At 42.8% G+C, this 17,640-nt stretch overlaps 1 protein-coding gene across 3 annotated transcripts in view; it reads right to left on the bottom strand.

Moving 5' to 3' along the window:
- Window positions 1-3,511: 3,511 nt before the first annotated feature.
- Window positions 3,512-17,640, bottom strand: part of rarga (retinoic acid receptor gamma a) — a 59,293-nt gene continuing 45,164 nt past the window's right edge. For all 3 annotated transcript variants that reach the window (XM_041798599.1, XM_041798600.1, XM_041798601.1), the window contains 7 exons: window positions 11,271-11,419; window positions 10,688-10,829; window positions 9,509-9,672; window positions 8,970-9,146; window positions 6,721-6,925; window positions 6,376-6,534; window positions 3,512-6,079 (listed from right to left, as the gene is read on the bottom strand). In XM_041798599.1, coding sequence (XP_041654533.1) covers window positions 5,712-6,079; window positions 6,376-6,534; window positions 6,721-6,925; window positions 8,970-9,146; window positions 9,509-9,672; window positions 10,688-10,829; window positions 11,271-11,419 — 1,364 coding nt within the window. In that variant the 3' untranslated portion in view covers window positions 3,512-5,711. The remainder of the gene's footprint in view (window positions 6,080-6,375; window positions 6,535-6,720; window positions 6,926-8,969; window positions 9,147-9,508; window positions 9,673-10,687; window positions 10,830-11,270; window positions 11,420-17,640) is intronic.

Genomic DNA, 17,640 nt, shown 5'->3' with positions numbered 1-17,640 from the left:
AACATTGCAACCTCAAAAATATGGCACTAAAGCATCTCAGTCGCTTCCTTGTGGCTGGTTGTAGTATAGGCAGTAGAGGCTGAGCTTATTGTTAATGCCTAAGTTGAAGGAAATATACATTAATACAAATATGTTCATTAGACCAGAATATTTATTTTAGTCTATTTGGAAGTCTGGTCCACACAGTGTATGTCAATACAAAATCTGTCTCATGTACCAATGTAATTAATGACCCCTGCTTTACACAGTAACCTCCACCAGCAGTGTTTGTGAGTGAGTGAGTAAGTGAAACCTGCTGTGTAAAAAGTACTTTGTGTAGTCAAGAGCACAATACAAGCTCAAGCAGATTTACCACCTTTACCAAAATGCAGCAACAGATTGTTTTTACTAAAAATTCAGTGTGTGAACAACAAAAACTGGAAAAATGTTTTTGATCTTGTTTCTACATTTCAACTTATTCATCAACAGACCAATTGATACACTCAAATATAATGCATCCAGACCTTCAGACATTCGAGATATTGCTTCTATGTGGAAATCAATTCTCGCCTGCTTGGTGTTTGCAACAATCTCCACATAACAATCCATGTGGGCTTTTATGTGTTTTTGCACTTAGAGGAGGCTTCCATCAAGCCACTCTGTCATAAAGCCTATATCAGCGGAGGGCCACACACGGTTACCCTTCTGGAACTATGTCCCATCTCCACAGGATCTCTGGAGCTCAGTCAGTGTTCATCGGGTTCTTGGTCACCTATCTCACTAAAGCCCTTCTCCCCTATTGCTCAGTTTGTTCAGATGACCAGCTCTTTGAGAGTCCTGGTTTTGCCAGTTATGGAGGCCACTGTGCTCCCAGGAACCTTCAGTTCAGCAGAATTTTTTTGTAGCCTTCCCCATATCTGTGCTTTGCAACAATCCTGTCTCTGAGCTCTGCAGGCCATCCCTTTGACCTCTTGTCTTGGTTTTTGCTCTGATATGCATTGTCAGCTGTGAGGCCTTCTATAGAGAGGTGTGTGCTTTTCAAATTATGTCCAATCAATTTAATTTACCACAGGTAGACTCCAAGGTGTAGGAACATCTCAGCAAAGATCCAGAGAAATGGGAGGCACCTCGGCTACAGCTGAAATGTTTTGCAAAGGGTCTGAATACTTATTTCTGTGATATTTCAGATTTTTATTTTTCATAAATTTGCAAAAAAATCTAAAATTATGTTTTGTCACAATGGATACTGAGTGTAGATCACTAAGAATAAAAAGGGTTTTTAAAAATGATTTGTTACTGTAGCATCAGGCTGCAACATAAAAAAAGTTTTTAAAAAAAGTGAAGGGGGTCTGAAAATGTTCAGAATGCACTGTAGATCAGAGACTGAGAAAACTTCTGTATTTTTTAAAGTAATAAAAAAAACAAAAAACGGTGACTGGTTTCTTATTGATTTGGCTATAACTTGCATGTGAAAAGGATGGACAGGAGCACTGGTATCCCTCAAACCACTGGTGCTCATGGAAGATAATACTTAACACCATGGTATAAACAGGGTGGGCAACTTTGGTCACCAAAGGGCCACATAAATTCTTTTCTCAATACCAGAGGGCCAAATTATTACAAACCGTAGGACACTTTAAACTAGGCAAGTAGACCTTTACTTAAAATTTTACTAAAAAAGGAAATATAGAGACTTGTTTTAAATGGACTTAAAATAAGTGGTCACACCAGGGCTAAACAATTTGGGAAAGTAATCAAATTGCCATTGTTTTCCCAACACTGCAATCGTGATTCAATATCCAATTATTTTAAGATTCTTATCTTATGTATTCTTCAGCAAACACAAGCAACAAATCATTCTCTATCATAATCCAACACATTGAATAGATTTAAACCTATATTGCAAATTCAGGATGAATTGTGTTGAAGAAAGTGTTTATTTTTTATGTCATTCTCATTTTGAATAAGAAAAACATATACAGATATTAGAAAAGTATGATTTTTTTGTTAACTATTCTAAATAAATGACACTTGCATGATTACATGATGTGAAGGGCATAAAATCTCAGCAAAAAAGTATTAAGCTGGTGACTCAACACACATTGAAGGTTAAAGAAATATTGCACCTTCTGTGATATGAAAAATAACAGAAGGCCATATTGTGATTAAATCAAAATTTTGATTAATTCCCCAGTCATAGGTCACATCTACCCATTCAAACTCATTAACTCCACATTCACACTGATGGCAAAGGATACTATTGAGAATTGACCATCAGTATTAGCTAATCCCATTCAAATGCATCCATACCCATTTACACGCCGCTGACAAAGCAGTGGGAGCAAATTGGGGTTAGGTGTCTTGTAAAAGGACAGATGGACATGTGACTGCAGGAGCTGGGGATCGGGCTCATGACCTTCTGATTGTGAGAGGACCAACTACCGAGCCACAGTAAGGTAGAATTTATCGTACTCACATCTAACTTTATAACTCAAATGAGAATAGTAATCGTTAATTTCAAAAGCTAAACTTAATTTGAGCTACTTTTCAATGCAATGAGCAGAGTTTACCAGTTGTAAAGCATGTATATTCTTTTTTTTCCCAGACACTTTAAGAAAGTCATATAAAACATTTTAGAGACAGATACAACCAAATTTCTTTTATAGAACAAACATTAGGCTACCAGCAATCAAAGACTATTGTAAAAATGTTTCCATTTTCATGCATTTGGGTCTTTTTGTTTGAATGTTTAAATCACCTAATGTAACCTAGTGTAGCCCTCATATTTACAATTTTGTGATATTTGACACTGACCATCAGGCCACAGTGAAAGATGGGCAGAGTTGGTAAAAAAATGATTTGGGTCCAGGCACTTAAAATTGTTTGAAAAAGCTGTAAGATGTTTAATTCATAGGGCTTTAATGTTTCTAGACCTTTTATATTTTTCATATCATCTTGAGTGTCAGACTTGGATCATTTATACCAATGTGCTTAGTCTTAAGTTTTCTTTATGTTTACAATGAACTCAATTTTGGTTTCCAATGCACATCCTCCTGATCTAGTGTAATTAAACAAATGCAAACATTTGTTTTGATTTCATTTGTTTTTATGAAGAATATTTTAATGTCCTGCAGAGGTTTAGGATGAAAATTCACACAGGAAATGCATTTACTGTTGGACAAGCTGACTACTCTGTCTTTGCAGAAAAAACTTTGGCAAAGAGCACATCTTTAATAGTATTTTGAGGCCACCACCTGCACTCTTCTTACTGCGGAGGGAACAAATCTCCGGAGTAGACCTTTATCAGATGTCCTTGTTCAGCAGGAGGCTGTGATTTATTAGCCTTTGCACACACAGCCCCATGACCCAGCAGACGCTGATCTTCTCCTGCATGAGAGGGAGAGCACTGCTGCAAGCGACCTGTAGTCATGGTTCAAGAGCTCCCTCTACTGGAATCTCCTGGTATTGCATAGTCGACTCTGCTTCAACACAGGTATTTTACATTGAGAGGGGAAAAAAAGAAGTCCAGTAATCTCACAAAAGTAGTTTATTGTGCCTCTTACTGTTTATATGGCTTTTCTTTGTATGACAAGAGTCGACATAAACAGAGGGTAGACAACACCTTGGCCATGTTGAAGAAAAATAAACATAAAAACAAGGTAATCTCAACGATCTGCCGGCATTACCATCATTTAACATCATGACAGCCCAGCAGAGAGAAAGAAAGGATGAGGTCATCACACAAGAGTCTCTTTTTTGTGTGTGACAGCACCATGCCGAGGACATTCACCCAATGACTGAACAGGTTAAAGCATTCACACACACTCGCCCGTGCAGACACACACTCACACAACTCAAAAATGAGGAAATCTGCCCTATTCAGACAACGGGAGCTCTCACCGCTACAGAAAGAGCGTTCATATTGCTTCAAAGAGAGACAGGAAGAACTCCTCTGAGCTGTATGTCAGCCGCGCTCTCCCAGCCAACACAGACATTTTGGCAATAAAGAAATGATACATGAGAAACACAAAATCCTCCACAGCTCCTTTAAAGAGAGGGGTGAGGATATACACACAAGAAGACAAGATGATATAATGGCTTTTGGGATGAGAAGGCAGTTTGCCGCATGGATGCCAGCGCAACAAAAGGCCGGGGTAGTTATGATGATGAAGGTTTCCCCTCCTTTGGATGAGTCAGACTGGCATCCACGCTTGTTTTTCAGACTTGTCTCCTTCTATGTACACGCAGAGGTGGGGTGAGCTAACTAAAAAAAAAAAAAAAATGTAAAAAAACAAACAAAAAAAAAAACTGAGTTAAGAATACACACATAAATATTGCCTGTTCCTAGCGTGCCTGAGGGCAACGTTAGGGTTTGGTCCTTACTGAAAAGCCCTGAGTCTGATTCCACAACGTCTTCCATAAGGATTCCTGCTTTGACTTTGCATAAGATGTTTTAGATTTGTTTTGCTGCATAATGTTTGCTACTTTGTATGGATGCTGGGAGTGTGCATGTGTATGTTTGTCTGCTGACATCATTAGGGAGTGCGTGATTGTTTTCTGTATGCTGATTTTGTCGACATACTAATGGAAATTGTAGCATTTTAACGCCACGTGCCTGACTAAAACAGAGGATCACAAAAGTGCTACATATATGGTGTGAATTGTAAGTCTCTGTCTGGGCATTACTTCCAAGTCATTTGTATAAAGAGATTAAATGTGTGCGTGTGAAGATTGCTGGATCATGGCTGGAGTCCCTGCCAGTAGTCAAACTCCCAAAATTGACTTCCCCGAACTTTGGCACAAAGATATTTAGCTTTACGCACAGACAGCTTTAGTCCAGAGCAAACCAGAATAATGCCAATTCCCTGATAACAGAAACTGATTAAGTCGCTGCAACAGAACACTAATCCTCTGTGTTGATTATCATTGACGTCCACAGTGAGCCAAAGTGCCCAATAAAACAAACAAACAAAAAGCCCCCAGCTAAGCATATGTAGCTGCTAAGGAAGACCCAGCCAGTTCTGATTTTTTACCCTTCTTTCCCTCTGAATATCTTCTCAGGAAAGCTCTTCAAAGAAAAACTTGTCTACAGGATTCATATATAAAACCAGAATAACAAATAAAGACAAAAATATAATGGTATATAGATATGTATGGACTTATACATAAATTGAAAAAAGGGAAAAACTACAAATTTAAAAAAGCAACAACCACAAAGACAAAAGATAAGCATACACAATTTGGTTTTGCCCTGTACTATTGTTTTCTTTTGAGAAATGTGCTTGATGCAAAATCTGTGAAAAACAACTGCTCAGTTCTGGTGTCTGGTTTGGCCGTTCCCTGTTTAGATATTAACAATAGTAGGGGAAAAAGAGAGAGAGAGAGAGACGTTTAGCTTTCTCAAAGAGGTTATGTTCTTTGTGTCACGTTAGCTTCCCTCTTGGCTATGCCAGGAGTTCATATTGTTTTCCATCTTCTCTCCTGATGTTTTTTTGTCTGTAGTTCACTTGTCATGGACCATGTGGCCTGAGTTAAAAAGTGTCTATACAATTAAGGCTCTGCTGTACTCCGCTGTGGAGAACATGAAGATGTGCAGTAAGGAGAGAGACAGAGAGCGGAGGGAAGGCCAGCATTTGTTGAGGTGGGAGCTTGAGTGAGGTTTGTATGTGTAAAAATGTAGGAGTTTTTGTGTCTTTGAAGCTGTAGGTGATTGTGTGTATGAAATGCTCTGTTCACTGTGCCCTCCCAACTAGGCCTTTCCTCGACCCATCTATGGCATCCAAAACCCCCCATGGTTCCCCATCACTGTCCGAGCCCCTGTCTCGCTCTTCGTCCCCAACGTCATCGTCATCGTCTTCGTCGTCCTCCTCCGGTGACGGCTCGCTGCCATTTTCTGTGGCCCAGCTGTCCTCCTCATCCTCAGCCTCCTGCTTCAGGACCAGGGCCGGCGGTGGAGGTGGGGGCGGCGGTGGAGGAGGTGGCGGGCTGTCGTTGCTCTCTGTTTGGTCGTCAAAGGCTTCAGGGTTTTCGAGCATCTCCCTGATCAGAGGTGGCATCGGGCCGGGGATCTCCATCTTTAGAGTGATTGCTCTTTCTGCACCTGAAGGCAGAAAACAAGGTAATGATCAGTCTAACATTATATCAACACTGCTCCCCTGCCATGAAAGGAAAAAAAACAAAGACTGTACTTTTGTTGAAGGGTCAAGGTCCTACTCTTTAAATTTCTTTAGTGAGCTCTACTCTCATCCTACTGTCACTCATCGTTGACTCTGACATTCGGAGACTGTCATTTTATTGTTTTTAATGTTTTTTTTGCTTATGTCTTCCCACTGGTGCAGCACTTTGGTCAACTGTGGTAGATGAGCTATATGAATACACTTTGACCTGACTACTAACCCTTAGTGCTGATGCCCCTGAGGTCTGTAATCTTCATCAGCATGCGTGGGAACATGTGAGGTTTGTTGGGGCGACGGCGGCGGGCGTATATCTTCAAAGCCTCGAGAAGAGGCTCTTGCAGCTTATCAACTTTCTGGGGCTCTTCTAGATCCATACGATCTGCAACAAACACATTTCAATCTTTATTCATCACCAGTACTGTAATTTTTTTAGTATTGTGCACTTTTCCAAAATAATTCAGACATCATGGCCAATATTTCCCTTCTTCCTTTGTAAAATTTAGCAAAGCAATACCAAAAAATGTAGAAACTCTTTCTAAAACTAATAACATGTATGCCACAGTACCTCCGCATATGAGGCAGATGGCGCTGAGGAGGCCAGTTTCTGTGTCATCCATCTCCAAGGGTAGAAGCTGGCCAGCGAAAGCAAACACCAGGTCTGTGAGAGGTCCGAAGCCGGCATTGTGCATTTGAGTCCGGTTCAGGGTCAAGCCATCTGAGAAGGTCATAGTGTCCTGTTCAGGCGTGTAGCGTGTGCAGATTCTCAGCATCTGAAAGGAAATTCATGACACTTTGTAAGCACTGGGAAAAATATGCTGTATCAATGATATACAGTGGTTTCTAAACATCTCCAAACAGGTAAACACAGCCTTTCCCTATTTTTTTAAGATTAAATTTTGGCGCTTCTTGTACCATTACTTGACCATCAGGGCAGTGGACAGAGATGAAGTTAAGGGAGAGAGAGTGGGGAATGACTTGCTACAGGAGCCACAGGTTGATCAAACCTGGACTGCCTGCTTTGAGGACAGTAGCTGCCATACATGGGGCATGTGAACTAACCACAAGACCAGGGCACCCTGTCAAATTGCAATAAAAAACTATCATTTTTCCCCCCTATAGCTGCCAAGGGATTTATGTACTAGTAACAGAATAATAAGATAAGATACATCCTATCTTGTAAAACCATTTCAATTCCTTGGATGACATGTGCTTGTTCGGACCTTAAAAACACACTCTGATGGTTTCTCACTCCATGAACACCTGCTGAACTGAAACTGAAAACGGCACGACCCCTACATTGATGTGATTTCAAGAGTACATGAGACGGTTTTGATTATTTATGCAGGGATAGCCAATGATCTGCACATTCATAACAATTCTTGGTTACCTATAAAGCATTTTGAGGGCACCCCTGATGACGCCAGAAGGCACACCTGTTGAGAAAGGCTGCACTAGGCCACTGACACCCTGTTTAACTATTCTGACATGATATAGATAAATTAAACGGCTGATTTGTGATGCCACCATGACTGTGGTGTCATTTCAGTATCTGCTGAAGCCTTACTATGACAGCAGCATGGATAGTTGGATTAATAACATGAGACAGCTCTAGGTAAAGCCCCTTGTTAGTTATATTTTACATTTCTTAAGCTACAAATTGGTTTAGAGAAACAAAGCAAATTCTAATGAAAAAATGCTGTATAATACAATATATACTGTGCTTAACAAATTTAGACCACCTGTCATATTTGTCTCAAAGACCATCCAGTATCATGAAGTGATTTAATGCGGACTCTTTCATTTTCAGTGAGCTCTCCACGTTTTACCATTTTGAACAGGAATGAGGAATTTCAAACTGAATTCACCCAAATTTCAGCCGGCTCACTGGGCTTCTCTGAGAAGTCAGAAATTAATCAAGCATAACATTCAAACACTAAAACTAATTTTTCTGTTTAGGAATGCAAGTAAATAACTATAATTTGACATATTAATCAAGAAATAATAATAATGTGCTTTACTATTTTTTCAGTTTTTTTGTAAATCAGTAAATTTGAAAATTCATGGAAAACAATAATAATTCTATTTAGGCATTAACAATATCATTTCGGTTAAAGAGCTTCTACATATTGGTGTATTAACCTTTGCAGAAACATAAAAAATAATTTCGGTAATTACCAATGCTGTTAATTTAGGGCAGCTGTGGCATAAACCTTACTTTGGTTAGGGTTAGGGTGGTCTAATAAATTTGTTAAGCACTGTACATTATTCTCCTTGCTACTTTACTTCATACTTCAACAGCTGCTTTTTACCATCACAGACTAGAAGCATGCTAATGCCACTGGCCTGTAATGATACTCTAAAGCTATTAGTTGATTATACTTGCTAGATTGTAAAGGAACATTACATATGAGATCACATCATGAACAATAACATGACTGTAAAATGAAGATTGTTAGAGCAGCTAATGTTCCTGATGTGCTATGAATAGCAGTCAAAAATAAAGTTGGATAGAAAGTCATGTCAAAAGAAGAAAACTGCTCACTTCTTCAGTCAGCTTTAAACACACATAAACATTACGGTCAGATGCCGATAAAGTTGTGGCAGCTTGCAAACTTCTGGTTCAACTCAGTATTTGTCAATCCACTCATCACAGCAGGATCAGGACTTTTTAAGACAAAGTTTCCAACACTTCCACTTTTCACCAGCAGATGACAGTATTCACTTATCTGACAAGTGTTTTATTTTGAAGAATTGTCTCTTCTGTTGCTGTAAGACAGTGGACAAAGAGGAAAAACAAAAACTTTGTTTCCTCACCAGTATGTCCAAGCAGGCCGACTTCAGCAAAGTGATCTGGTCTGCTATGGTGAGAGTAGTGAAACCCGGGAGCCGCTTGGCGAATTCCACAATCTTGATAATGCATTTGGTTGACAGCTCACTGAACTTGTCCCATAAACCCAGATCCAGCTGGACACGGTGGTCTGAGCTGGAGTTCTGAACACACACACAGAAAAAACACACAGATGGATAAGCATGTTGTTTCAGAGCTGGTGTGCAACCGTGTTTGCATCAGGGTAGCATGTCCAAGCCTGACAACACATTTACATTTAACATCAATCACACAAGGGGAAAAAATCCATTTACATGTTGCATCAATCACCATGAGGCCACACAGATGGCCTAATGGGGAACTGAATTAGTTAAAGCAGCAGAGTGTTGAGAAAGCTACACTGAATTTACGTCTTTTCATGCAATGTAGGAGGCCTCTGTGACGGCATAGCTTGGAGAATGTTACCACACACTATCACTGTGCAGTAATGTAGCATATATCTGTGCGTATGTGCAAGTGAACTTACCGTGGTGTATTTGCCCAACTGGCAAAGCGAAGGGAAGGTTTCTTGATGAGCTTTGCTGACTTTATTTACCAGCTCCTCTAGCTCTCCACTCAGCTCATAGCTCTCTGGAAGCACAACCTCCTCCTTCACATCTTTCTTCTTCTTGTTTCTGTCGTTGCGCACCGCTACAAAAAACAAAAAGACAAGTTATTTACCAAAACTTTTGCACAAAATGAGTATTATTCTTCTTTATCTAAGCTCACATGAAAAAACATCCACCACACTTGAGCTTTGTCCCTGTCAAGGACTTTGCCCTCACTGGTGGAAACCAGAACTCAGGAGCAACTGAGGTTTGTCTTAACAGTATCAACATACTTCCTCTAGCACGGCGCTGACACCGGCTATCTCTTTCTTATCACCCGCTCTCTTCCTTGTCCATCTCTCTATACCACTTGACCGGTGCACATTAGCCAGGCCTCCACTCTCTCCCTCTCTCTCCCTCCTCCTCCTCCCATACTTTCCTTCCTCTCAGGATATCCAGTAATAGCAGAGGCACAATGTGATCCCGGTCTTAACACACATCCCACAAAACATTACACCCACATACATGTCCCACGGGCTCTGTGAAGGGCAAGAAACTGACACTGACACGCAGTAATATACCCACAAGGTCAAACTAAAAGAGGGCACTAAACTGTGCTGCAGATCAGCACAAACAGCATGAATCCTGCAGATATGTACTCTGTCATAAGTCAAAATCTTGTTTTCTGCTCTGTTGTCTTCATGAATGAGAGCAGTGTATGTGCCGGCCAGAGGGCGAGGTTTTCGTGGTGAAACAGGAAGTCAGAATGATTTTGTGAAGTATTAGTCATATGACTGGTACAGCGCCCAGCCTTGCCTCGATCACCACCCCTGCTAGGCTCATCATTTGCTTCTGTCTCTGAGCTGGATGCTTTCCTGAAGTCTCTGAGTGAACATTTATGGATCAATAAGTTCACACTGTGTGAATCAGGTCAGATCTGAGCCAAGGAGATTTTAAATCAACTGCTAGCAGATGTCTCCAAGGAAAGCAGGTGTATCACACTTAATCTAAGACTTTTTAATCTGAAGGTCTGTGTCTGTTTGCGCACATTTTTTGTCTGTTAAAGTGATTCAATAACCCCGTTTCAAAGGCAGTTCCCTCAATCTCTAGGGACTCACCTTCCTTGGACATGCCGACCTCAAAGCACTTCTGCAGCCTGCAGTACTGGCAGCGGTTGCGTGTGACCTTGTTAATCTGGCAGTTCTTGTCTCGGTGGCAGGTGTACACCATGTTTTTCTGGATACTGCGACGGAAGAAACCCTGGAGCATCAAGAAGCAAGAGACAAAAGGGGAGAGGGCAGGAGACAGACAAAAGGGTTGTGAGTTAGAGTCCCCTTATAAAATCAAGGTTCTGACATTTAACTGTCCCTCTTTCATAACCACACTTTTTTCACAATTTTCTTTCCAACTTGATTCAGAGGCAGCAGCTAGGACAAGTAGGTGTATTGCATCATATATCATTGTTTTGAACCATCTCCTTTAGCATTGTACAGTGTATCAAAACATATCTGACAATATGGTTTAGTATCACAAATCATTTTTAGGGAACAACCTGACTTACATCACAGAATTAGCTTAAGAGTATTTTACTCTATTTATCAAAAGGCAGGCAGCTAAAAAAGTAAGTAAAGCTTCTTTGAAGTAAATGTTATAAATGAAGACAAAAAATGGCTCTGATAGGATCCAGCAGGTTCCTCTCACCTTGCAGCCTTCACAGGAGCTGACCCCGTAGTGGTACCCCGAGGACTTGTCCTGGCACACAAAGCAGGGCTTGTAGATGCGAGGAGGGGGAGGTGGTGAAGGAGAGCTGGGTACCATCTCCTCTGAGCTGGTGCTTTGGGTCTCCACCGCTATGGATGAGGAGAGAGAGAGAGAGAGAGAGAGAGAGAGAGAGAGAGAAAGAGAGAGGAGAGCACATGAGCAACTAATATGTCACAAATCACTATCCGACAGCTACTGTGCAGTCTGAAATATCACGTGTGCACTTGCCGATGCATGTAGCAGACGCGGATAGCAGAGAGTTTTTAAGTGCATTCTAATGAGGTTTGACAGCTGACAACATTTCCTGTCCTTTTGATTTGTGAAGTCAGGGAGAAAATCTGAGTAACCATTGCTCTGAGTTAGTTTCTTTTGAAGGCAGTTTCAGACATTTTTGATCTTTTAGTTTCTTTATGGGGCAAATCTGATAAGACAAGCGATAACAAAAGAAATAGAGCATGACGCAATAATGCAACAGTTTCTTTCCCAGACAAGTACCCACTCTTAGGGGCACCAGTCAAGAGCATATTTGGGGGGATTATTGTTTCGTGTGAGCACACAGACAAACAAAGGTAGTACGGCTTTATGGCAGCAGACAAAACAGTTTTACAGCAGTTAGCAAAAGAGCGTTGATTGACGGTTTCTCTGATAAGACCAGGTAAGAGAGAGTGAACTGCTGCAGCCAAGAGAAGAAGCTGGCTCTTCCTCATTCCACATTCTGACAACCACACATGATGACAACTTGCACGCACAGAGGAGACACATGAGTTGAATACCTGTGTCACATACTCGGTACATTAAACTTAACTCTATTGCAAAGTGAAACACATATAAGCACTTTGAGTAGTCCAAGTGTGCAGTGTGTGGATTCCATACTTCCCAGGAGAAACATAAGCTGCTGCACACACACATCCACAGGACCAGACCCTCGTCACACATGTGAGCCTGCACAAACTCACAGACACACATGTTGTTCGGGGGAAGTATGGAATCCATACGCCGCACACTTGAACATCCACTCTTTCAACTTTCACCCTTGGTTACCCTCAAACTTCACCCCCCTGACTCTGCATCCCACCACCCCCTGACACACAAACCCTATTTTTCTCTTGTTTCCTGGCCCTAAATTCCTCAGTGCAGCCCTGCCAGGTTTTAATAGAGGCCCATGCTCGTAAGGCGGCCTATAAAGGCGGTCCCATGGCTGGACTGGAGGCCCCAGCTCGGCTGGCCCAAACTTTATTGGGACTCGGTCACCTTGGGCAGCTATTCACACCACCAGCTGTAGCTCCCCGCCCGTAAAAAAAGCCAATCATAAAATAAAAAACAGGGAGGCTCTAAAATTCTAACTTTTACTGCTCCCACCTCCCCCCAGCACCATCAATGGAAAGCACAGAGGACTAGCCTAAACTTAACCTACAACCCCCCTCCTCTCTCACACCCAAGGCTGAGGCAAAAACCACCAGCTTGGCTTTTTACAAGAAAGGGGAGACTTCAAAAAGGAGAAAAAAAGAGGGGGCATAAAAAGAGGAATTTGATAAAAAACAGAGAAAGGGGAAAGGGGTGAAGGGGGAGGGCAGGGCACAGTTGCTCCTAGGGGCAAGTCTTGTTCAAGACCAAACTGACCATTACTCCTTCTTCTGTGATAGGCCGATTAATGCTTCATTAATGATTGCAACAGAAAAAAATGTCAGACATTTTCATTTGTTGCCTGCTGCTCAAACATCTGTTTTTCATATGTGTTTTTATATTTGACTAGTCAGAATCCACATTCAAATTCCTCCTTTGAAAGCCCTAACTTTGCTGGAGGCAAATATGTTTTCCATTAGTTTTAAAAGCAATTCCCAAAGCCAAATGTGCAAATCAATCTAAAACCTGAAGTTTACGCCCGCTGAATGTTTCTACAGCAGTTCTCATATCTCCCCAGCCAGAATGAAACAAAGCAGCCGGGTCAGTGGGAGAGCAGAAACCCTCTGAACGTGCCATGAACCTCTGTGTTTATGCAATAATAACAGCAGCAAATGAGCCTCCAGACCAAGCGCTGACAACCCCTCAGAAGAGGACAAACCATATGTGGCGTCAAGTAACGAACACTGACTGACGCCGTCTAAACGGAGAAAAGAAAGCGAGGCCAGAGAGAGAAAGGCCTCTCCTGGAGAAAACTTGAGAAAATACATCAGTCTCTGTCAACACGGTGAACCTGGTTCCTGCTGGAGAACATGACTCCTGTACCCGCCTCCCAGACCTCGCCTCATCCAAAATCCCCCCTACCACTTACCCCAGGGCGCCACAGTCAGAGGGCCCATTCAGGCGGCTGCTATGAGCCCCTTTCCTCAGACTCCTCAACTCAGCTCATCACTGTTTAGAAAACAAAGCTCTGTGAAATGAGAGGCCCTCCTTATCAGCGTTCCAAGGGCCCCGGGCACCATTTGCATGACAATCCGCCGGCCGAGGCCTGTGAGTCGATGACAGACGGATGAGATGAGATGAGAGGAGTGGAATAGGTGGGTGGCTGCTGTTGTTGGGGGGAGGAGAAGAGGATAAGAAGGAGGGATAGTTGGGTTACCAGTAGCCACTGTTCGTTTCCTGCTCAGTATCAGTTTACTCCCTAATCCCTCTCTCTCAATGCTCTCTGCGCCCAGCTGCACTGACCAGGCCTAATCCCCTGATCACATAAACACACATACTATTTGATGGCTGGAAAATACACACACCCAAGCACACACAAGAGGATAATATTCACTAGCTTCAAACCAGCAAACACACACAACAATCCTCAAACAGCAAGCCCCCCCCCCCCTTCTCCTACATTCCATTAAAGTGCTCAAGCCAGAGCGGGATGTGCGCTACATCATTCTCCACAACCTCATTAGATGTGAAATGTAACTGCACACGACAGAAATAGCTGTTTGGCTGAAGGTGACTTCAACTAGGTCAATTACATTAAATTCTAGGTCATGTCAGCTGGGCCAGTTGACGTCCCCCGTAGGTTTAACAGATACAAAAGGAGAGAAAAAGAGAGAGGAAAAGGGCATTATGGAGAAAAACAAGGCACTTCCTGGTAAAGCCCAAGCTGCCTGTTGTTCACTCGGCTGGAAAAGGGGAGTGTTTCTAATGTATGTGAGTAAAGGCATGACAATGCAGCTCGTGTTTTATGTTGCAACACTCCTTTTTAACTGAGCAGCATATGACATTCTGGCAGGCTAACAAGTTTTTCTTTCACAATAGGCCTGCAGATTTTGTCTACGTGACTCATTGGTATGATTGAATCTTCTGTTCCAGGAGTCTAGTCTTGGCATGTGTGAGCAAATGCACGGGCATTTGTTTATGTGAGGATGTTGTACATACAGTACAGAACATGAGTGAGTGGCACAGACATATGTGTAAGTGTTTATATGGTTGATGTGAGTCCAAGTCCAGCATAGGGGGGATGCCCACTCCCTACAGGCTTTATTTGATTTGCAAATGCACGACCGTTTGTAACAGTAGCAGTGAGTACCCTATTAAAATATCCTCCTGTGTGCGTGCAACTAAATGTGTGATTTTTTTGTCTACAAGCACAGGCATGTGAGGCCTTTGTCCCTGTCTGTACCTTCATTTAACAGCCTGCAAAGCTTGCGTGTTCTTGTCGAATGTGTGCAGCAGTAAAAGAGTGAGTGAGACTTGGGACAGGGGCTCACTGTGAAAAAGAGGGGTGTGTACTTGGGCAGAAAGCAGTGGCAGAAGGGGAGCAGATTGAGAGAGGATGGCAAACAGTGGGCTGGAAGACTTGCTGGCATATTAAGGTGGGGGCCTTATGAAGGGTGCCCTTGGCCTTCTACCCCCACAGCAGAGGCAGCAGCACCACAGGGTTCTTACTGAGAAGTGACCGCCGTCTCACTGAAAGGTTTCTAAGAAGAAGTGGCCTTCATGAAAGAGGAAAGAAAGTACCACACCCTTGTCAGCAATGCCAGCATGTTTCACTCTTCTGTGATTCTCTGCCCACATCTTCCTGTCTTCCCTCTGCTACAAGGCCCATGTGCAACACAACACATACTCATTTCCTTCCTCTTGTCTGTACCAGTCTTTCCGGAGGATCTCCGTCACCGCTCTCTGCTTCCCTCACTAATACACCTTCTTGCGTGTGCTCTCTTTTCCCACACCTCTAGTGGCATTTTTTAAGCTTTTGCCAGGCATAGTTGAGTCACTTGTGGGTTTTAAAGTGCAATTCTCTATTGTTTGGGTTACACAAGAACTCACAATGCAACCTGGCTGCAGCTGAGAGGGAAAATTTTATAAGGCAAAGGAGTCAAAAGCTGGGGGGGAGGGAGGAATGTGTGTGAGTGTTGACACTGAGGGGGTGGATGCTTTCATTAAAGGTGCTGAGCAGTAGCAACGCCTTTCAACAGCTGTCAGAAAGCTCATTACCTGGGCTCCTACAGACACATGCCCGTAAAGAGGCCCGGCTATGCTCTCTTTTAAAGCAAGCTCTGTGATAAAGTCAGGCTGCAAAACCAGAGGATGACCATGTGAGAAACCAGACATTTACACAGGAATTTACACCTTTCTGTCTGAACCAGCAGAAAGTCAGGAAACATAAAGAAAGGTAGACATATAATCAGACACCATGAAGTGTCCAACGTTTTGAAGGAGCATTAATACTAATGACAAAACTTCAGAGAGTGACACAACCTGATATGGCACCCAAAATTCTCACAACACACACATTTCACACTTTTTTCATCCAAAGCTCCGCCAAAGAAGGCATAGAAGCTGAGCCGAGCAGGAAAGGCAGCAGGTGGGATAAGCCTGTATCCTCAGGGCACATTTTAAAAACTGGAATTACCCTTGCAGTCTGGTGCTGCTCTCAAAACACCCTTTCTTCTTTACAGCACCTCATAAAGGGCCTTTTGATATTTTCTTGATGGAGTCAGCCAAGCCAACATTTGGCAGCGAGCACCCTCCCTCCTTCCTGCAACGCTGTCAAGAAACACACAAGTTGGCTTCAAACACACAAACTTGCCCACCATGCTGTTTGTCCCCTATGAACCCAGAGGGGAAAAAAGTTTCCTTCAAATGTCCTTGTATCAAACATGAGGAAGGAGGTATTAAAAAGTGAGAAAAAATTAGAGGAAATCTTATTTGAGTGCGAGGACTGAAGTCGCCCTGCTTTTACGGCTTGTGCAGAGAGAAAAAAGCGGACAGTCAAGTGCAGATCTGTGGAAAAAATGTGCCCCCTCATCCCTGCGGTGAGCTCCAGCTGACTCTTCATCTGCCCAACAGAAGACAGAGAGGAGCACAGCTCTCCTCCAGTGACTGCAGAGTGAACCCAAACCTGGCAGTCCCGTGCAGGCCCGGGCCATTGATCATGTCAAGAAGTCAGGACAACTCATGAACAGGCAAGGAAGCAGACAGGGAGCGGAGGAAGGCGGACAGGCGAGGTGTGGAGAGAAGAGGAGAGGAGTCATTGAGGCAAACCCAGAGTCTTTGATCCTCAGGTTGTTTCTCGTCCTCCCAGACTTCCTCTCACCATCTGTAGCCTTGGCCCTCACCTGTCTGTCTCTGGCAGAGCCTGCTAAGCGCTCGTTCAATTGCTATTGCTTCCTCTCTCCAACAATAGAAACCTACAAAAAGTAGAAGTAGCCAGAGCGTGGCTGCAGTCTCGCACTGTCAGAGGAAGTCTGGGGAAAGGAGGATAACATAAACAACAACAGTAGTATTCACTCCGGCTTGTTGGGGAAGCACCACAGACCAAAGTGTGCAAACGCAAACCTCTTATTGGAAGGAAGCAGCACACCCACGAGTTTTGTGACCAGTCAATTCCCACTCAACATGTAAATGTCCGTGCCTGAGAATCTGCCAACACTACACTACACATTTCTTTCATTTCCTAAAAGGCCTTTCTCCAACATCTGCTTTTGAAAAGCATGAAGAGCCAACGCTTTCAAATGAAAGTGTTATCTGATTTTACTGTGTCCTGATATGCCCTTATGGCAATATATTTTCTCTAATTATTTACTTTTAAAGTACCAGGCTTAATAGCCAGCAGGAAAGAAAGTAAGTTTTTTATAAGAAAGCAAAAAACCTGTGGTTTCCTGTATCTGAGTGATTTGCAGCCCATACTAATGTGGCATTGCAACACTGGTTCAAAGCACCTAACGCTGGTACAAACTTTAGAGTCATATCGGATATAGAAGTAAGTCTGAGAAACTTCTGCTTTGAGTGGCTCAGCCTCAGCAGTGAAGCATATCAGAGTTTTTCATTTTTGCTTGGCAACCAACCTCCAACAGGTTGCCCAACTCCACGTCTGGGCGGAGGCTTTCAGAGCTCTGACAAG

Source organism: Cheilinus undulatus, linkage group 11 (genome assembly GCF_018320785.1).
Source record: "Cheilinus undulatus linkage group 11, ASM1832078v1, whole genome shotgun sequence".
Lineage (NCBI taxonomy): Eukaryota > Metazoa > Chordata > Actinopteri > Labriformes > Labridae > Cheilinus > Cheilinus undulatus.
This window is presented reverse-complemented; position numbering and strand designations above follow the sequence as displayed.